At 44.1% G+C, this 22,147-nt stretch overlaps 1 protein-coding gene across 1 annotated transcript; it reads left to right on the forward strand.

The window, feature by feature from the left end:
- Window positions 1–2,624: 2,624 nt before the first annotated feature.
- Window positions 2,625–5,018, forward strand: LOC147336617 (uncharacterized). The gene has a single exon (XM_086286209.1). It carries the CDS (start codon window positions 2,625–2,627, stop codon window positions 5,016–5,018), a length of 2,394 nt encoding a protein of 797 aa, XP_086142335.1.
- The last annotated feature ends 17,129 nt before the right edge of the window (window positions 5,019–22,147 follow it).

Consider the following 22,147-nt stretch of genomic DNA (forward strand, 5'->3'; position numbering starts at 1 on the left):
TATAAAATGTATCTGTGACGTATGAAGGGGCGTCGGTAAATAAACCCTGATGTTATAAAATAATTGTTTGTGCTTTAGTAAGTCGAAGATCAATTGCTGTGTTCAGTGATCTTCCCACATGTGAATTAAAATCTTCGTTTGACTTCACCCGGCCGGACCAGTGTGGTTATTTTTCGATCACCTCTTGTACCCTTTCTCAATTTTTGAATCTTAACATCTGGGGGCTCGTCCGGTGGTTGAGTAAGGGAAAAAGTGGAGGTGTGAGCGGTGGTCCGAGGTGGTCAGACGGGCAGACTTGGCCAGTGGTCAAAAGTGAGTGGACGCACGCCGGCGCATCATATTTAAAAAAGGTAAGACACTACCTGTTGAATTATTTCCAAAGTGTGTCAAATTGGGCTGTGAAAATTAAAAGTCTACTCACTGAAATTACTGGTGCATGTCTGTTTTGATTTTGATTTTGATGAAAATTTCATGAGTTGAAGCAGTTAGAGTTCTGCTAAGAAGAAATGAAAGCAGTAAAGTCTGCTAAAGCAGTTTGAGTCTGCCAGGAAAAAGTTTAAATATTGGGTTGAAGTCCCAAAGAAATTGAGTTAGAGTCTCAAGTAGTTTGGTAGGGAATTGGTTATTGTGTTGGTTAGAGTCCAAATTTGGTCATAAGAGTGGACCTGAGCGGTCATTTTGTGAGTTGGAGTCTCCATTTGACCACTAGGTTGCACCTGCTTCAGTTATACACTTGTTTCGAGTGTTGATTGTTGTTTCAAAGTATTATAAATTATTCTAGAACGGCAGTTCGAGTCTGCTAGGAAGCGCAGTGCTCAGAGGTAACGCTTGCCAATGCAAAGGACGCTTATGCATTGTCCTCGAAGAGGGATAGTCAGTTGGTCACTGTGGAGCTTGGGGCACTCCAGAATAACTAGGAGTTAGAGTCTCCTTACCGTTTGCAACGGTATCTGCGCTTTTTTGGCCAGCAGAAGTGGATTTCGGGCGTGTAACTTTAACCTAAAACTTCAAAAAGTTTGGGTTGGTTGACGCTTTTAAATTGAGTTAGGGATTTTAGAAATGAGGCCAGAAACAGTTAAAGTCTTGATACTGGTTAATTGATTGCAAAAAACGGTTATGTTAAATTTGTCGAAATTCGATAGGTGTTAAAAGGTTTAAAATCTGTGCAGTTGTAAATATAAGACGTCTCTGTATTAAAAAAGATCTCTGTGGGTCGAGTCAGCAATGCACTGACTGCCTGCTGCTATTCTTAGATGAAGAGTGTGTGTGCATGCAAATGAGGCAGCTGATGCAGAGCGCATGAGAGGACTATGCTTTCGGTTTTGTGTGTCATTCAGTTCTATAACTATTGTTTGCAAATGTGGATAAATGTCTGCAATTAAAATGCTGGCTTAGTAAATAACAACATTGTAAATATATGAATGGTGACAGCGTTTCAAAATAGAATATAAGAATTGTTTGTGTTTAAAACCAACGTTTAGGTAAAGAAGATTTAAGGTGGATTTGAAGGCATAAACAAAAAATAAAAGGGTTACAGTCTGCAAGGGTTGTTAATTCATGAGCTGACTGGATGCAGAGTAAGTGGAGTGGTCATCCTGAGAGGATTGAATGATGCTCTAACTCTGTGGTCAAGTCAGACATAGGCTTTAAGCAACCATGAGCCACTAATAAGCGTGACAAATTAATGAGTATGTGTAAATTGAACTTGTTAAATAGTTTTGATAGGAGTAACTCAATGAGCACGCAATAAAGTGGACTTTTTAGGGGCAGTTTATCACTGACACCATAAAAAGCAACTTAATTAGTAGTTCAATAACAAATTGTAAAGATAACCTTTGTTATTTGAAGAGAGAGAGAAAATTCAGGTTACATATAGTGAATAAATAAGGAAATGTTAATCTCTGCGTCATTCCACACTGAAATTTCAATTGTAGGGGATCATTTGGAGGTGAATTGTGTAGGACACGGGGAGACAGAAGAATCTCCCCATGAGTTTTCAGTGTGCATAGAAATTGAGGAGGCTGAACTGGAAGCCTGCCTGGGTCGTTGTTTTTGTTTATTTGAGGGTCTGCTGGAAGTTTGTGAAAACGACCACCTTGATATGTGGGAGCCTTCTCGGGCAGCGATTTTTTTGTTAGACCTGTGGCAGGCTGTGCAACATGGAGAAAGCTTTGACATAATGTCATAAAGGTGATTTCTTGGTTTTAGACTTATTAGTACGGGACAAGTTGAGGGACCCTTGAGGGTGTGTTGCTGTAAAGTATATAAGGGACGCGCAGCGCTGTTAATGGGTTTAAAATAAATGAAAAAACACTAATCCGAGGAACTATTGGAGAGGTAAGTATACGGAGGTGAGCGCGTTGCGCATAAGGGTTGCTGGTGTCATATATTAACACTTTGAGGGCGAATAATTTTGATTGAGTGTCAACGCTTGAGAACGCGAGGACAGCGTCTAAAGTGCTGGGTTAAACTTTGTGTATCACCGAGCAGGGGAAGACGAGCCAGTGGTTGCGAGAACAGCGAGACGAAGACTGAAACCGAAAGTTAAGCGTGTCTGGGTGACCTAGACCAAGAAGGTGGAGTCGACCAACGTCATTGGAAGAGGTAAGTCTGTGTTTCAGAGAATGGCTGACAGCTCGAGTGCGACACCTAGTGGGAAAAGGGGATGCAAACCTTTGAAGGATCAGCTTGAACAGCTTAAGAAAGCTATTCGTTTGGCTTCACCTGGAGCATTAAAAGCAGCAGAGAAAGAGTGCCAAGCGATGGAGGTTGAGGTAAGCAAACTTATTACATCTCAACAGAAAGGGCTGGGTGATAAAATAGCTCTGAGCCTGGTGTTAAAAACTGAGGGAGAGAGATGTGAACAGAAATTGAAACAATTTGAAGAGGAGTCCAAGGGACATTCAGTGAACAGGAAAGCCAGAGGAGAAATTAAGGATCTAAAAGAAACTCATGCCAGGTGCTGTAAGTGGCTGCTCCTGTGGAGGGCAGCCTCTTCCTGGATGACTGAGGAGGAGGATGACACAGGAAAATCAGGAGACATGGTGAGTATAATGGAGTCTTTGAAACATCTGAAGGAGGAAAATAAAAAGCTAGAGGACCAAGTGAAGGACTTGACTCCGAAGGTAGAAGAGGCTAACAGGTATTACACACCGAAATTATATCCTTGGGCTGAATTGGCACGTTGTGCACCACCACCACCATATGTCATGCCTGTAATGACCCTTGGAGGGGGACAAGTTCGTGGTCCTGATGGACAGACTGGAGTTGTCCTTGGCGGAATAGCAGATGTTGAATATACTACTACTCCCCTGAATATCCCCGAAGAAGGGATAAGGGCAGTGGAATGTCAGTCCCAAGATATGGGAGGGAGAATGACAGCCTCAGCTGCAGATGAAGGCTCGACCTTGCCTCCCAGTTCGGTGGAGAGTGGAAACATCATACGGGCCGAAGTGTCTACAGTGGAACAGCCAAAGCAGGACGGGGAGGCCAAAAGGACCCCTAGAATGAAGGACAAAATACCACAAGGAGTGATAACCAAGGGAGAACATTGGGAAGGAGAAGTGTATGGACAAATGCATGAGCCCCCACGTGCGTTAATAGAGGCATTAACAGCATTGGAGGTTATAAAGCAGAGAGTAATGCAGGGAGGGCCAGAAGAGGAGAATGAAGACCGTGCGACGTCATCAGAAGAAGAGGACGATAAGGAGGACGAAGATGGAGGACCTGAGCCCCAACCAAGTACAAGCCTAATTTTGAGGAAAAGAAGTGTGAAGAGAGACCAAGCACAGAGACAGCCCATATTTAGGAGCTCAAAGGGAAAAGGAAAGTCGAGGAAGGGTAGAAAAGTGAGTTTTGAACAAGGAGCTCCTGACCCTGGTTTAAATCTGCCTCTAATAGCAGGTCCAAAGAACGAACCAGTTTATCGCGCCTATAAGGTGAGAGATTTGGAAGCATTGGTTAAACAACTTCCACCAATAACTGAGGGAGGAGCTAGCTGGTTGAGAAAGCTGGGCGCGCTGACCGAAGGAGAAGAATTAGCGCTGGGCGATTTTCGAGCTTTGGCCGGACGTTGTATGCTGGGTGGTGGGTTAGCAGATGTAGAGCAGATAGCTCAAACAACCAGATATGCAAATGACCTACAATACCATGAGGTGCAGAATGACTTAGCAGATGCAGTCCGGGAGAAGTATCCAACTCCTAACTCTGGAGCCATTCCAAAAATTATTTGGGATCCCAAAAACACACCCAGAGAGTTTTTAGCTAAAGCAAAGGAACAATGGTTGTTAGAAACAGGAATACATCCGGGGAAGGAGGGTGAAAGTAGAGCGTGGTTTCGTTCGGCGGTGCTGGCAGGGCTGCCCAATCAGGTTGTAGTTGATTTGGAAAAGAACCCAGATTTTGCCGTTGCAGACTCGGTGCAGTGGGACAGACATGTGACCCACAGACTTCAGCAGGAACAGGATTTGGCAAACAAACAAAAGAAAGAGTTGGAGGAAGCCCAGGCGTGGCTGGTCAAGTTGCAGCTGGCAGAAGCAAAAAACAAAGCAGGAGACAGAAAGAAAGAGGATAAAGAGAGCGCAAGGAAAATAATGGTGGCAAGGCCTCAGCCCGATCCTGTGCCTGACTGGCCAGATCAGGATCCCGGTCTCTACCCTGACGACCGTTGGCCCGCCAATGCACCAAGGCAGCGTCAACCAGTAGGGAATTGGGGGACCGGTGGACCGCAGAGAGGGCGTGGTGGATTCGTGAGGGGAGGACAAAGGGCTCGGAATCCAGGGAATCCTAACAATGTGTCTTGGACTGCCTGTTACAGCTGTGGAGCAGAAGGACACTGGTCCCGAGAATGCCCTGAATCGCAGCGAAATTATCAGAGGCGAGGCTATCAATCCCAGGCACGAGGAGGCCCAAGACAAAGAGCTGCTTACAGGGGAGCATATCAAGCTCCAAACCCGAATGCAGCACCAGCCGCCCAGTACCCAGTAGCTGACTGGGGCTGGGAGAGGGAGCAATACTGACGGAGCCCGGAGAAACTGAACAGCGTGGGGGCGGCAGAACCCATGCTGTCAATGACCGTGGAAGGCACTGAATTGCCCTTCCTGGTGGACACTGGAGCAACATACTCAACTTTGAAAGACACACCAGACAGTGCAACACTCTCCTGTCACACAGTTAATGTGGTAGGCTTTTCCGGGATTCCAATGACACTGCCATTGACAGATCCAGCATTGACACAGCTGGGAAAACAGACTTTGAAACACCAATATGTGGTGTCCTCACAGGTGCCTGCAAATCTCATGGGCAGGGACCTGCTTGTGAAACTGGGAGCCACAATCATGTGCTCACCAGATGGACTGATTGTTACTCTGCCTGGAGGAAAAGAATTCCCGTGTCTGGGTTCACCTTCAAAGACTCAATATTTAGTCCAGAACTCTGAACAACCCACTGCCGAAATCTACTGGGGGAGGCTAGTGGAAGAAGGCATTCTGAGACATTATCAGCTGTGGAAACCCTGGATAATGAGCCTGGCCGTCTATTCCCCCCCGCGAGATCCTTTCCACGTTACACTCTTTTATGATAGGGAAGATAACGATATCTATCGGGAACAGTTCCAGTCTGATCTTGAGGGACAGACGTGGAATGTGCAAACACATAACATTTATGTTGGACCAGAAGGTGTGGCCGCGGCTGTGAAATTTACTGATGAACAACTGCCTTGGTACAATGTGGGAGAGGATTCAGCCCCTCACATTACATTGGCGGTCCACGAGGGTCATGGGCCAAGAGATCTGGGACCAATGGTTAAGCGGGCGCTGGACAACGCATGCTGGCAAAGCACCCAAATTCCAAATGTCTGGTATGCACCAAAATGTAAAATATATCGCATTACTTGTTTGTCTAACGATGCAGTGATCTTAGAACATAAAGAAATCTCCAGAATACATGGCAGGGAAAGAATGGATCATCCTGATGCAGTAGCTGAGCTCTCAAAATTGCCTGGTACTTTGTGGTCCGCAGGGCCCACAGATGTAGGTCTAGCTAACTGTTCGCCTGTCCTGTTCCAGCTGAAGTCTGACATACCAATTAACAGACCACAATATAAGCACAAAACTGAAGCAGAAGAAGGTATAGCTGAAACCATTGAAGGACTGTGGAAGGCAGGAGTGCTTGAGCCCTCATGGTCATTTTGGAACACACCTATTTTGCCAGTGGAAAAACATGGGACAGGGAAGTACCGTATGGCACATGATTTGAGAGCAATAAATGCCATGCTGAGGACTGACACTGTGCCTGTACCAAATCCCTACACGGCTCTGACCGAAATTACTGGGGACCAAAAGTGGTTCACATGTATTGACCTAGCGAATGCATTCTTTTGTCTCCCACTGCACGAGTCACTCAGAGACATTTTCTCATTCACATACAGAGGCCGCAAATTTAGGTACACACGCCTACCACAAGGCTTTGCACTCTCACCAGGAATTTTTAATCAGGTGTTGAAAGAGGCATTGTCCCCATGTCAACTGCCAGGGGGCTGTACATTAATACAGTATGTTGATGATCTTCTTATTGCAGCCCCGTCAGCAGCGGCCTGTACGGCAGCATCGCTCGTGGTGTTGAACAGATTGGCGGAGTGTGGCTTCAAAGTGAGCAAAGAAAAACTGCAGTTGGTCCGGCCAGAGGTAACATTCCTGGGCCGGGTGATCGCACACAGATCAGTGGGGTTAATGAACACACACAGAGACCAAATTCTGACACATCCAAAACCAAGAACTGTGAAGGAGTTGCTTTCCTTTCTTGGCTTGACAGGTTACAGCAGGCAGTTCATTCCGAACTATGCGGGTAAAACGGCCCCTTTAAGGGACATGATCAAGAAAGTTGGTGTTCGAAATCTGAAGGCTGAATTGCCTTGGACGCCGGACACAGAGACAGCGTTCATTTCACTAAAACAGGATTTGTCAAGAGCCACAGATCTGGCCACACCTAACTATGATGAGGCATTTTACCTTGATGTTTCAGAAACAAAGGGAGTTGTGAATGGTGTGTTGTTTCAGAAAAAAGGGGGAGGTAGGGATGTACTTATGTATGTCAGCATAAGATTAAATTCAACAGAAGCAAGGCATCCCACATGCACACAACACGCAGCAGGAGTAGCAAAGATAATTCAGAAAACAGCACATATAGTGAGGGAACACCCACTGAAAGTGCTTACTACACACAGTGTAGTGGCCTATGTGAACTCACAGGCATTCACAATGACTCCACTGACGCAACAAAGGTTGAGCAAAATTTTAGAGGCGCCAAATTTGATATTCACACATGAAGGAATAAATATGGCAGACCTAATGGGGTCAGGAGAACCACATGACTGTATTAAGAAAGCCCAGGTTGAAGGAAAAATCAGGGAAGACCTGAAGGCAGAGCCCATATACGGAGCTGAGGATTGGTTCACAGATGGATGCTGCCACAGAGATGAAGAAGGATTGAAAGCGGGCTATGCAGTAGTCTGTAGAGTAGGAACTGAGTTTCAGGTGAAAGAAGCAGGAAAAATTGAGGGACAACAGTCGGCCCAGAGAGCTGAAGTGATAGCCCTAACTCGAGCCCTGAGGTTGGCTAAAAACATGAGAGTGAACATCTACACTGACTCAGCATATGCGTTTGGAGCAGCTCATGTGGAACTGGCTCAGTGGAAGAGAGCCGGGTTCAGGACGGCCACTAATGCACCCATCTGTCACAAAAAGGAAATGGAGGAACTGGAAAAGGCCCTGGAGGACCCAGACGAGGTAAGTATTATAAAATGCAAAGGCCACTCACAAGCAGACAGTATGGTGGCAAGAGGAAATCAGAAAGCTGACGAAGCCGCAAAGGAAGCAGCGGGCTACAAAGGACAGAGACAACTGGTGCAGGTAACCCCAGAAGAGGAGGTTAGCACTAACAGCATGGAAGAAGTTAGAAAGGCTCAGGAGGAGACATCCCCAGAGGAAAAGGGGGTGTGGGAAAACAAAGGAGCCTGGCAAGATGGCGGTTTGTGGAGGGGGCCAGATGGGCGTCCCGCTTTAACGGCCAAAATGGCGGAACAAAAGGTGAATGAGGCTCACGGGCTTGGTCACGTGGGAGTGAAACAGATGGAGAGAAATTTGTGCCGATGGTGGCATCCTGATTTGAGAAGGATGATACTGGAAAAGGCCAGAACGTGCCTAATTTGTGGGGCACACAACCCAAAGCCAGCAGTAAAACCTGAAGCTGGTAAGTTTCTCATGCCAGAAAGGCCAGGAGAAGAGGTCGTGATTGATTATACCGACATGATTGATACAGGCCCAGGTGGGGTGAGGTATTTGTTGGTGTGTGTGGATGTTCTGACTGGATGGCCCGAAGCATGGGCGACCAAATGTGAAGATGCGAAAAGTGTGATTAAGTGCTTAATCAATCATTACATTCCAAGGCATGGGTTTCCCAAGAGAATTAGGTCAGACAATGGTACTCACTTCAAGAACAAAGATTTGCAAGAGGTAGAGAGGATGTTGGGAGTGCAACATAAGTTCGGGACGGTCTATCATCCTCAATCTCAAGGAAAGGTAGAGAGGATGAACCTAAATTTGAAAAACAAGTTGGCTAAAATTTGTGCGCAGACAGGGCTAAATTGGGTCGCAGCCCTGCCCATTGCTTTGATGACCATAAGATGTTCTGTTAACCAATCCACAGGTTTCACCCCTTATGAGCTGCTGACTGGGAGACAGTTTCCAGCACCCTGGACAGTGGTCCCGGTGGAGCAGCCCAGGACAAGCAACAGGTCTCATGCAGAATATTTTAATGAGTTGAAAGCTCTTGTGTCCAGCTTTACAAAACAGGTCACTTGTGAGAGACCCACGGGGAACGGAGAGGTCCCGGACGCAAAGGCAGTGTGGCTGAAGGTCATTAAGCGAAAGTGGAAGGAGCCCCGCTGGACTGGTCCGTATGAGGTGACCGCCCGGACGGCTACAGCAGTCCAGCTGAAAGGGAAAGGCGACACCTGGTACCATTGGTCGCAGTGTGCACCCGCACACGAGAGCTTGGTGGAGGAAAATTCGTCTTCAAGGAACGCAGGTGTCAAGGAACAGAGGCAGAATAAACCTCTTCACCTGTGTAACGGGCCGACCAGTAGTCTACCTGGAAGGCCGAAGAAAGAAGAGCAGCCTAGGAGGAGATCGCCGCGCCTACAAAAAGGAGTGGTAACAAATTGAGAGTTTGAAAAGGGGTGGTTCAAATAAAAAGGAGGAAAACAGAAACAAAGTTTTAAAATTTATGCTAAGTACAAATATACATAACACAATGCCATCCCGCGAACCGGAGATTCGCGAGGAAAGAGGACTGATTAAAATGTTGCTTGTGATTGTTAGTTTGATGACTGTGATGATATTGATAATGGCCCTATGTTTGCTTGTTTATATTTTGCAGGGAGGCCCCCGCGACCTGTCTGAACACTGGGGCCAGCTGAATCCAGCACTAAAAGAGAAATCGTTTATTGAAACAGGGCTAAAAAGGAGATCAAAGCGCGAGGTTTTGGGTAAAAGAGATGAGTGCCTGAGTACATATGGTGGTTTAGAGTTGAATTATGTTAATGGGTCCACAACTTCATTCACCTTTGACTTATGCGATGTTTTAAAGTGTGAAGGAGCAGATACTAGTTGGAGAGGATATAATGTGTGGGTTTGTTGGGATTATGCAGTAAGTACACATTGTGAAAGAGGGAGTAGGCCCTTTGCAAACTGGTGTCGGAACTGGAATCAGGTAAAGGGTTACACTGGGGAAAATGGGGAAACGTCAGGACAAGGGTCAGAGAACGTGTTAAAACTCCAAAGAGATTATAGTCCATCTAAGAATCCTTTGACTATGTCGCTGGGCAACTGGCGGCGTAAAAACTCTTTGTATTTAGTCTTAGGTGTGGAGACTGTGGGAACTGACCCGAAGGGGTTAATTAAAATTAACTTTCTTGAAAAGGCCAATCCCGTAAATCCCGTAGAGTCAGTTAGAGAAGAAAAGGAAATACACATGATTAACAACCAAATAAACGCTGTTGTAAATTCTACAGGAAAAAGGGGAAATGGGCCGTCATATGTGGTACCAGAGGAACAGGAACTAAAGGATAGACGAGTCCTGGCGGTGGACTACACCAGACTGAAGCCTCAGGATTTAATTGAGCGCGCCACTGGGTTCAGTGACAGTAATCTCTGGCTGGACTGGATGGCTCTAAATGCTAAGGAACAAGAGGTATCCAATTGTGTTGCTTGTGCCTCTGCTAGACCACGGTTGTTCACAGAGCCCGCTCCACTCCATCCGGAGGACAAGTGGGGTTATGATTGCATGTTGCGAATGACTAGAGGAGCGGTGAGTACTGGAGACTGTACTGTGTTATCCAGTTTGTTTCCTCCAGTTGATAAGCGGACAAAGGTAGGACCATTTTTGCCGAAAAAAGGTAATTATACGTGTTTTAAGTTCTCCACAGATAAAGTAATATATAACGTGGGGGAAATCGACCCAAGTTGGTGCGCTGTTACCCAGACGGGAAGAACCACAAACAATGTAAGTGATCCCAACACTTTAATTGGGACTTGGGCTAGAAGTGGACTTTATTATTATTGTGGGCACAAGACTCTTTTGGCTCGTGTTCCTCTGGGAAGTGTGGGGACGTGCGCGATGGTCAGACTAGGAGCACCTCTTATGTTAATTGGAAATCAGGTAAAAAACATTCCACAGCACAACACACGCACATTGGCAGCTAGGCGGAAGAGACATATCCTGTCCAAAAGCGGGATTGAGGGAACACACGCTTATGACCCTAGGCTGAACTCGCCAACCTGGATTGACTCAATAGGGGTCCCCAGAGGAGTTCCGAATGAATATAAACTCGTAGATCAAATAGCTGCGGGTTTTGAGAATCTTCCAATAATTTCTGCTCTTTTTCCAGTGACCCCGAACAAAAATGTAGACAGAATTAATTATGTTCACTATAATTTGCTGAGGCTCTCTAACCTTACCAGAGACGGGATGGAAGGGTTAGCGGAGCAGATGGGTCCGACCTCATTAATGGGAGTCCAAAATAGAATGGCCCTTGATATGTTATTGGCGGAAAAAGGAGGGGTTTGTGCGATGTTCGGAGATCAGTGTTGTACTTTTATCCCGAATAACACTGCTCCAGATGGCTCGGTGACGCGAGCCTTGGAGGGGCTAAAGAGTCTCTCTAGGACCATGCATGACCACTCGGGAATTGACAACCCGCTGGAGAGCTGGATGACCTCAGTGTTCGGAAGGTGGAAGGGGCTTGTTCTGTCCATTATGTTGTCTCTATCTGTATTGGTGGGTATTTTGGTGACTTGTGGTTGTTGTCTCATTCCTTGTGCCCGAAGGTTGGTAGAGAAAGTGATTGTAAAGGCAGTGGACCCTGGGGCGGTGGCCCCTATGTCCATGATGCCAATGATGGATCTGGAGGTAGCCGAGTGGACTGAGGAGTGAACAACAACCTATGTATCGACCTCTGGGGTGTCAGAGGTCGAAAGGGGGATTGTGGGGATAAACAAAAAGTATTTTACCAGTATAATATAATCTGCAGTATGAGCATTGCTTTAACAATATAACAGATAGCTTTAAGATGGCCTTAAGATGTTTATGATGATGTTAACTTTGTATTTCAGGGGCAGTTATAACTATTTTATACATATTGCATATCTGTGCTTATTTGAGTTGATGTTCAGGTTCATTAATGGTTTTGAGCTTCATCTAGTGAGAGTGTCTAGGTGATCCATGCTGAGGGAAAACTAGAACATAGAAGGAATTGCAATACATGCTTACAAAACACTTATATCAGTTTATTTTATTATCTTTTATATGTTCATATTCTTGTATTAAGGTTTTAGTAGAGGTTCTTGGTTAAAACATTTATTTAGTAGAAGACATACACATAGTCTTAGTGAGCTTCTGGTCTGGTAAAAGGTCAGAAGTGCAACAGGTGAATTGAGAAAGAGCATTTGAGGATGAGACACAGACAGTAGGTGAAGAGGTGACACAAAGAGCATGTGAGGTCAACACACACACACACACACACTTTAAATTAGATTTATTTAGAAGAAGAGGTTAGTTATGTTTGGCTGTAACTGCAAAATTGTCTTGGTAAAAGAGGAACCGTTTCTTGGTGTCTCGGCAAGAAAGAGGAACAAGACAAGAACTGAAAGGTAGACAGGAAGGGCTAGCCATGAAAATAGATGATTTTCTAGGTGAAAAGTCATGATGATGTTGATCTGATCTATGTATAAAATGTATCTGTGACGTATGAAGGGGCGTCGGTAAATAAACCCTGATGTTATAAAATAATTGTTTGTGCTTTAGTAAGTCGAAGATCAATTGCTGTGTTCAGTGATCTTCCCACATGTGAATTAAAATCTTCGTTTGACTTCACCCGGCCGGACCAGTGTGGTTATTTTTCGATCACCTCTTGTACCCTTTCTCAATTTTTGAATCTTAACACACTCTAAGTCCTTTTCCTACCATATTTCAATCCAGGCAGTCACGCTGAACGAAGCTTATGACCTTCACAAGACTGAGTGGCAACTCCTATCAGTGCAATTGCAATGTGTGTATGAAAAATGATTATAAGCGCTTATTCTAGTAAAAGAAATCATAAAGAAAACAAACATTTTCAATCAGTTAAGCTTAAGCATAAAAGCAATTACTTATGCCTAAGTTTTACCGTAGCTAAATGATCAAACACACAAAAAGTCACACACTGATCATATAATCCATTGTTTCAAATTAGACCTAAAACTCCCCCTTTTGACACATCTTCATGTGTCAAACAAAATCACAACTAGAAAATGAAAAGAAAAAGGTTCATCATATCATTTCTCAGAAAACCTCAGCGATTCTCCTCTCGAGTATATTTGCTCCGGGCCTGCAAACCTGTGTTTAAATAATAAAATCAGTTTAATTATCATGTTAGATCTTTTCAGCTCCTGGCTCCACCCAGAGCCTGCATCCCCAGAACGACCTAGAAACAAAACCTGTATATTAGCATCAACTTCACATTTAAACTCAGTTCCCCCCTGTCCTTCCCTCACTGTGATCCACTCTGTGCTATAAGAAACTAAACTTAAAACACAACAGTTATCAGTCATGTGCTTCATACAAAATTTGCGTATGTTTTAGTTTCACGTTGATCCTCTGAGTGTCATGGTACTTCTTTTAATTTGACTTTATCAAATCGAACCAAAATAGGTTTGCTTTCTTTACTTTGCTCGTTTTCCTCCAGCACCACCTCGTATCACATGCCCTTTCCCTTGGACCAGTGTTTGTTATTCCATAACTGGATTTGGAATGTGACAAGTCCACCAATCCCCTATATAACTCCTACATTTGGCTTTGGTTCTATTTTCCTTCTATAAAATGTCATTGACTTCTACAGTGGCCTGCTTTGGTTAATGGTAACATCAGTAACATCAAACATTTTCTCCCCTTTAGAATTTGGCATTTTCCCAACAATATAATGTGACACCATCATCTAAACCCAGTCAATAAAACAACATTTTCTTAAAGCAAACATCAGCAACCCAACATTAGCCGCCCAAGGGTGGAGTCTGCAGCTCCACACTCTCATGTGAACCTTTCGGTCTCCCTCTCTCTCTTGTGCTCCTGCTCCTGCGAAAAACAAAGCAAAGCATCCACCCTTTTCTTACCGGCGTCGTGAATTGTTTGTCAGCATCTACTCATCCTAACGTTGGTCCAGTCTTTGTCTCAGTGTCAACTCAGTCAACACTTTAGTCCACATGGTCAGTCCAGTCACAGTCCAGTCACACACATCATGCACACGCATTCACACTAGATCTTGCTGATAGTGGAGCCTCACGCACAAAGCATCAGATTCTCCACCCTCATCAATATGAGCTCATTTATTTGTTTTTTCTTTTGTTTTTAGAAAAAGAGTTCTTTATGATCTTGGACTGGATTGACTCGCTGCAATCCTTTTAGACAGGAACTCGCAGGTTCCCACAGGTGACCTTTTCCTCAGCCCATTGTAATCTGGAAAAGCTCACCTTATATTTGCTCTCACAAAATGTTTTACAGTGCTGTTAATTCAAACTTGCAGGCCTGCTTAGAACAAAAATAAGAAAAAGAGAGCTGATTATTAGCTCATCAGAGCACAAAACATCATCACCAAAGGGGGCGACACCTGACAGTTTTCTCTAAGTGCACTGTTACAGAAATAATGAGCCGCTCCTCGACATGTCCATGTTTAGTAAAACTCCCTCTATTGTAATAAGAAAAAGAGCCAAACCTAACTGACAGAATGAACCCATCACTAAAACAACAACCCCAAAAATCTTCATCACAGAAAAGTTTTGCTTACTAATCTAACAATATGTTGTGGGAATTAGAACTTTCCGGGCCATAAAGCTTTTGCCGACTCTTGGCGTAACTAATACTTACATAGTCTGAAATCAGACTTAAAATCACTCCCTCTGTTCATTTTGCCCACATCATATTTCAGTGGTTGGCCTCAGGTTCTTCAGCTTCCTGCTAAATACACAGAAAATCTTGTTAAAGCCGCACAGTTTGCCCAACAGTAATATTCCCATTGAGCCCTTTCTAAACACTTTATAACAATGTGTCATCACTAAATTATAAACTTCTTCTCCAAATCTGCACGACAGACTTTATTTAATTGTCCTGCGGCTGCTATCATATATTTTACCAAACAATTCTTCTCACACAGTCACAGATATATTTCTCTCAATGCAAACTTCACTCATGTCTCAGACAGGAAACTTGAGTTTTTCTTTTTTCTTTTTTTTCTGTCCCCACTCATTCAACTGATTTGCATATTGAGTCACATCTCGAGAAGTTGCCCTGACAACAGAAATGCATATTCAAAACATTGCTGCATAATTCATCCATCCATCCATTCGCTTCCGCTTATCCTTTTCAGGGTCGCGGGGGGCGCTGGAGCCCATCCCAGCTGTCATAGGGCGAGAGGCAGGGTACACCCTGGACAGGTCGCCAGTTTGTCGCAGGGCCAACACACAGGGACAGACAACCATTCACACTCACATTCATTCACACATTCACACCTAGTGACAATTTGGATTATCCAATTAACCTATCCCCACAAAATGCATGTCTTTGGACGGTGGGAGGAAGCCGGAGTACCCGGAGGGAACCCACGCAAACACGGGGAGAACATGCAAACTCCACACAGATGTTGGAATTGAACTCGGGACCTTCTTGCTATGCGGCAACAGTGCTAACCACCATGCCACTGTGCTGCCCTTCTTAAAACCCATTCACACACATATTCACACACTGGTGATGGCAGCTACATTGTAGCCACAGCCACCCTGGGGCGCACTGACAGAGGCGAGGCTGCCGGACACTGGCGCCACCGGGCCCTCTGACCACCACCAGTAGGCAACGGGTGAAGTGTCTTGCCCAAGAACACAATGACCGAGACTGTCCAAGTCGGGGCTCGAACCAGCAACCTTCCGATTACAAGGCGAACTCCCAACTCTTGAGCCACGATCGCCCCCTGCATAATTCAATTATTATTATTTTATTTTTATTTCTACAGTCGTCACTTCTTTTGCTCAATCAGCTGGAAACCACTTCTAACTCACTATTTTACACCTGCTTTAAGCTTCTAATCACTGGTTGGTCCTCCCAGTCTCTTTTTCCTCTTCACAACAGTCACTCTATTGTCCTGCAGCTTCCTGAGTTATTCCTCAGCTTCAGCCTTTAACTGTGTTAAATCGACACCATTTAGCATTTATGTCATGTATTCACATTCATGAATGTAAGCATGTCTTCATTGTGTGTATGTTGTGTATTCATATTAATATTGAGTGTAAGCTGGTCTTTGTTGCCTCGATGTGTTTTTATAATCAGATTTAATTCCTGCATCTTTGCACTGAACTGTGGATTCAAACTGTCTCACTTCTGATTCTCTCCAAAAATAATTTCACATGTGACAATTTCTACATGTGTGTTTTCTATTTTTCTATTCATTTATGTATTATTAGTTTATTTATTTCTTTATCTCTCTCTCTTTTCTTTTTTCTTTACCTTTCTGTTGTGATGCTCTGGATGTTTCTAAACCCACAAATTCAGCTTCAATGTTCAACACAATTTTCCTATGCTGTCACTTTAACACGTCCAGCCTTCACCTCTCACCGGTCCTCGTCCCCTCCTCTCTCAACTTCCTGTGTGGCCTCCCAAATCAAACACAGGCCCAAATCAGCTGTTTCTTCTTCTCTGTTCATTCTCTCTTCCTCTTTTCAGTCTTTTCTTGGCGCTTAACTCCCAGCATGGCAAATATGAGACTCAGACAGTCCCATCCAGTGGTTTCATACAGTCATGTCACTGGTACACTTTCCAGCTTGTAATTCAAAGCGCATGTTTCCATCAACATACATGCTGCTGGACGCTTCAGTGTTTTAGGTCAGTTGCACTGTCTTTTTGCCTGCTGTTAATTCTTCAAGTCCAGGGTGTTGCTCTGTCTGTCTTCTCTCTTCATCAGGAGATTAACTGCCCTTTAAGCTTCTTCTCAGGATAAGGACAGGATGAGAGGTGAAGCTGTGAAATTCTAAACCACAGCCTGTTTTCGTCCCAATTCTGTTAATCTATCATTGTTCTGCTGTATTCTTCCAGGAGGTTGAGCAAGTCCATGGGCACCTGTATTAACACACTAAGACATTTATTTAATATCATTTTCATTACTATTACTTAGCACTTTCATTGTCTAATTCCTCTGTTTTCATTTTGAAACTTCTCTCACAAGCTCACAATCTATATTCAGACTTCCTGCTTCACTTCCTGCCAGACACACACACACACACACACACACACTCTTCACTTTACTGGATTTTCATCCGTTTCTACAGCCTAATCGAGCTCTTATTTTATGTTCACACTCTATATACCCTCTGTAACTCTACTAATTTTAATATAAAAAGAATGCACCCTCAGCACACACACATGTACTAAGCTCTTTCCATTTGCAAACATTAACCAAACGACATCTATCAAAATCCTCAGCGTGGTTAGCAGAATTCTTGCACACTTGTACAATACACAATAATCAGACAACCCAAGTACATACAGACACAAACACCATGATCCCTACGGGGGTTTTCTGGCGCCCAATGCCCGGGTCCAACCCTTATGCCCCCTTCTACTGATACCAGACCTTTCTTACATAATTTCGACAAATTTAAAAGCCTCTAAGCCCAGGTCCAACCTTGCTAGTCAATCAACCCGCTTCGGGAACGCCGTCACCGATAATGGTCAAATTTCTAGGCCCTATATTAATTTAAAAGTGCTCCCCGCAGCTTGACCGGAAACTCCACTTAACCAGCGTCTCAGTATTTAACTGGTGCCTGAAGCTTTACTTAAAGCTTTACCTGTCACCCGCATTGAAATGGTCATGCCTGAGCCAAGCTCTTCGCTCAAACAGCGTAGGAAAGAAGTGTTCCTCGACCACTTGGTTATTAACGGGAGTTCGAATCCCCGCGGGAACCACCCGGGCTAACTGGACGTCGCCAGGCCTGACTGCGCGTCGACGATCAGGAGTCGTTGCCACACGCTGAACACTGTGCTCCTAGGAGTCCAACCCCAGTCCTAGATCAATTTAAATACATTTAGAAGCACCACTGTGGACTGTAATTGCCAGTTTATTTATCTGATGCTCAGGTCCAACCCTATAATCAATTTGGGAATTAAATCCCTTAACCGAATGTCCTAATCTAATCTCTTTTCTTGGCTGATGTAACACAATTGACACACATAACACATCAACTTTAAGCACACGTCACATCAACTTTAAAATTCACCCCAGCATTAACAACAATAAGCTTTCATCAAATATTCCCCAGACTTTACTTTTTATTTATCACAAATTACCCAAAATCACCATGGATATGTCACCCGAAATCTACTTAACAGATTTTATAATTTACTTTAATTTCACCACTACTGAGCCAATTTAATGGTGAAGATCATCAGCTCGGCGAACAGATAATTTAGAATTAATCCAATGTGCACAATTGGCTTTTTTCTTTGAACAGGCTGTGCCTACCTTTAAATCTTTTTAGACCGGTCTCCTGTTCACCTCATATCAGATCCCACCATAAGACGAATTTGTCCTCTCAGCCGCAAAAGAATCCAGGTCACGGCACCAATTATTAAATTCTGTTATTTTGAATTCTTTTGGCGACAGAGAAAGACTTGTGACTCAGAGTGGTCAAAGCTCAAAAAATGATTTTATTTTTACATTTCCGGAAACGGAGAACTGCAGCCACGAGCACGTACCCCAGTACTAAAAGCATTGCCAGGCAAAATACGCATACATAGTTCTGCTATAGGTCACACACAGACACACACAGTTTCCATCAAAACAACTCCTTCTGCTCTGACTAATCTGTGTGTGTGTTACTTAGTTCTGCTTTTTCTGTCTGGTTTCCTGTATTTTATTAATATGCCTCTGCAGCTCTGCACTAAACTTCCTGTTTTTTAACCTCCCCTTACTAAAGCCTCTGTTGCTAGGCGACCTGTCACCCTCTGACCTAGTTTTTTCTCACATCTGGGCTTGGTTTATAAAGGCCTCTCTTATTAAAATACATAAAACAATCTAATCAGAAAATAAGCACTAAGAATATATATTTATCTTGTAACATTGTTTAAGTTAATGAACAATTGTGTTGAAAACTGAGATTACAATATCAATCAAGATAATTATGATTATGGTTTTTGCTGTAATTAAACATCCATCCATCCATTCGCTACCGCTTATCCTTTTCAGGGTCGCGGGGGGTGCTGGAGCCAATCCCAGCTGTCATTGGGCGAGAGGCGGGGTACACCCTGGACAGGTCGCCAGTCTGCCCAGGGCTAACACACAAGGACAGACAACCATTCATACTCACATTCACTCGCACATTCACACCTAGTGGCAATTTGGATTATACAATTAACCTATCCCCACAAACAGTCATGCGGAAATGTGGCAACCACAGAACTTTAGAGGCCTTTTGTTCAATTATGTGTGGACTGTTTCTTTAGTCTCATACACAAATTGTTCTCAGTGTCTATGAGACTGATGAAATATCCATGTGTGCTGAAAGAGACTGTGCTGGTCTGACCGCCTCAACCTAGGTATTGTGGGTAATGAAAGAGCAGATAGGTTGGCTAAAGCAGCTGTTAAAAAAGTAGACATAGATGTGCAGATACCATTGTTGAAATCTGAGGGAAAAGAATAGTTTGGACACAAAGTAAGAATTTCTGGAGAATGGCATGGGATAATGGAACAAAAGGGAGACATGGGGTACAAAACACAATAGAAGTTAAGAGGAGTAGTAGGTTAAATAGGCAGCAGGAGAATACAAACAGGTCATTGCTTTTGTCATGTAATCAATATATTCTTAGTGTTTATTTTCTGATCATATTTTTTATGTACTTTAATAATGAAGGTTTGCAAAGCAAGGCCACTTTTGACTCACAAACTAAGTGCTCACCCAGACTGAAAAACAGGAAGTTAGTGTAGAGCTATACAAGCATATTAATAAATACAGGAAGCCAGACAGAAAAGAGGAACTTGTACCATATAAGGAGTTGTTGAAACTGTGTGATGTGTAAAGTACCAAAATAACACCTATATGAGACACATTTTTAGATTCTAATGTTAGAGATCCTGCAACTGCCGTTGGGCTGTGCAGGGCTCTCTCTTCCAGAGGATGATTGAATAAAAAGAATTATAAATGTTTTGACCACTATGAGTCAGGTTTTCTCTGTTCTATCATGGGGATCAAAGAATCAGGTTTTAATATTTGGTGTTTCCCGCCTGGTTCCCTTTGCAACAGAGAGAACAAATGTGGCTGAAGGTTGGATCTGATATGAGGCGAACAGGAGACCGGTCTAAAAAGATTTAAAAGTAGGCACAAACCTGTTCAAAGAAAAAGCAAATTTGTGCATATTGGATCAATTCTAAATTATCTGTTCGCTGAGTTGACGATCTTAACTATTAAATTGGCTCAGTAGTGGTAGAACTACACTCAACAAAAATATAAACGCAACACCTTTGTTACTGCTCCCATTCCCCATGGGATGGACGTAGAGACCTAAAATTCATTCCAGATACACAATATAACCATCCCTCCCAAACAGTGGTCACAAATCAGTCCAAATGTGTGGTAGTGGGCACATCTGCTATATTGAGATAATCCATCCCACCTCACAGGTGTGCCACATCAGGATGCTGATCTGACATCATGAGTAGTGCACAGGTGTACCTCAGACTGCCCACAACAAAAGGCCACCCTGGAATGTGCAGTTTTTTGTGCTATTGGGGGTCTGGGGACCCAGAACCAGTCAGTATCTGGTGTGACCACCATTTGCCTCATGCAGTGCAACACATTGTCGCATGGAGTCTATCAGATTGTCAATTGTGGCCTGTGGAATGTTGGTCCACTCCACTTCAATGGCTGTGCGAGGTTGTTGGATATTCGTGGGAACTGGTACACGCTGTCGTATACGCCGGTCAAGCACATCCCGAACATGCTCAATGGGTGACATGTCCGGTGAGTATGCTGGCCATGCAAGAACTGGGACATTCTCAGCTGCCATCTGCCCTGAACAATGTGAACCATGATTCATCCGTGAAGCGCACACCTCTCCAACGTGCCAGACGCCATCGAATGTGAGCATTTGCCCACACAAGTCTGTTACGGCGACGAGCTGGAGTCAGGTCAAGACCCCGATGAGGACAACGGGCATGCAGTTGAGCGTCCCTGAGACGGTTTCTGACAGTTTTTGCAGAAATTGTTTGGTTGTGCAAACCAATTGTTCCAGCAGCTGTTTGGGTGGCTGGTCTCAGACGATCTTGGAGGTGAACCTGCTGGATGTGGAGGTCCTGGGCTGGTGTGGTTACACGAGGTCTGCGGTTGTGAGGCCGGTTGGATGTGCTGCCATATTCTCTGAAACGCCTGTGGAGACGGCTTATGGTTGAGAAATGAACATTCAATGCACGGGCGACAGATCTGGTTGACATTCCTGCTGTCAGCATGCCAGTTGCACGCTCCCTCATTGCTTGTGGCATCTGTGGCATTTTGCTGTGAGACAAAACTGCACATTCCAGGGTGGCCTTTTGTTGTGGGCAGTCTGAGGTACACCTGTGCACTACTCATGATGTCAGATCAGCATCCTGATGTGGCACACCTGTGAGGTGGGATGGATTATCTCAATATAGCAGATGTGCCCACTACCACACATTTGGACTGATTTGTGACCACTGTTTGGGAGGGATGGTTATATTGTGTATCTGGAATGAATTTTAGGTCTCTACGTCCATCCCATGGGGAATGGGAGCAGTAACAAAGGTGTTGCGTTTATATTTTTGTTGAGTGTAAATTCTTTAGAATAAAGTAAAGCTTTGAAGTAATGATAATGAAACTTTGAGAATGACAGTACTGAGTTAAAGGTAATATGGTATTTCATGGTAAAAGAGAAAAAGAAACAATGTGTGTTTAAGAGAATATAGGACAATAGGGAATTGGTCATTGGTTTGTCCCTATTGAGTATAAAGCCGGGCTTGGACATCAATAAAATTGCTTGTGTGGTTTTGTGTGGTGTTTTCAAAGAGATTCAATTGTTTAGAATGGGGCAGGGATCCCAAAGAAGTGCATTTGCTCAGAAGGTTACGCTTCAACTCTGTGCCCGGACGCGAGTCAGAGTCGTCCGAGGGAGGGTTAGTTCGTTTAGCCACCGCGAAAACTGGGGGCATTCGTTAATAGCTAGTGGTCACAAGACCCTTTCTTGTCGTCCGGGATGATTTAATGCACTTGTTTGACTGAGAGAAACTGGGTTTCGGGCGTGGAACCTTGACTTATACCTATGGGTAAAGTTTGGGTTGGTTGACGCTTTTAAATTGACTTAGAGTTTTAGAAATCGGGCCACAGTCCGGGACTGATACTGGCAAATTGGTCATAAAGAAGGTCAGACCCTAGTGGTGGACGCTTCATAAAGTAGGTCAGACTCTGGTGAAAGACGCTGCCGTAGAGCGGGTCAGATTCCAAGTGGACGCTGCTAAAATTTGTCAAAATTGAGTAGGATTTTGTGTTGAGTATGTCAGGGATCCCTG

The sequence above is a fragment of the Aulonocara sp. 'chitande type north' Nkhata Bay genome, linkage group LG3 (genome assembly GCF_057382095.1).
Source record: "Aulonocara sp. 'chitande type north' Nkhata Bay isolate Kocher_YH1m ecotype deep benthic linkage group LG3, A_spYH_male_GT1.1, whole genome shotgun sequence".
Taxonomy (NCBI): Eukaryota; Metazoa; Chordata; class Actinopteri; order Cichliformes; family Cichlidae; genus Aulonocara; species Aulonocara sp. 'chitande type north' Nkhata Bay.

What these genes read in the sequence shown, in the direction of transcription:
- LOC147336617 (XM_086286209.1), top strand. Translation starts at nt 2,625, where the DNA reads ATGGCTGACAGCTCGAGTGCGACACCTAGTGGGAAAAGGGGATGCAAA.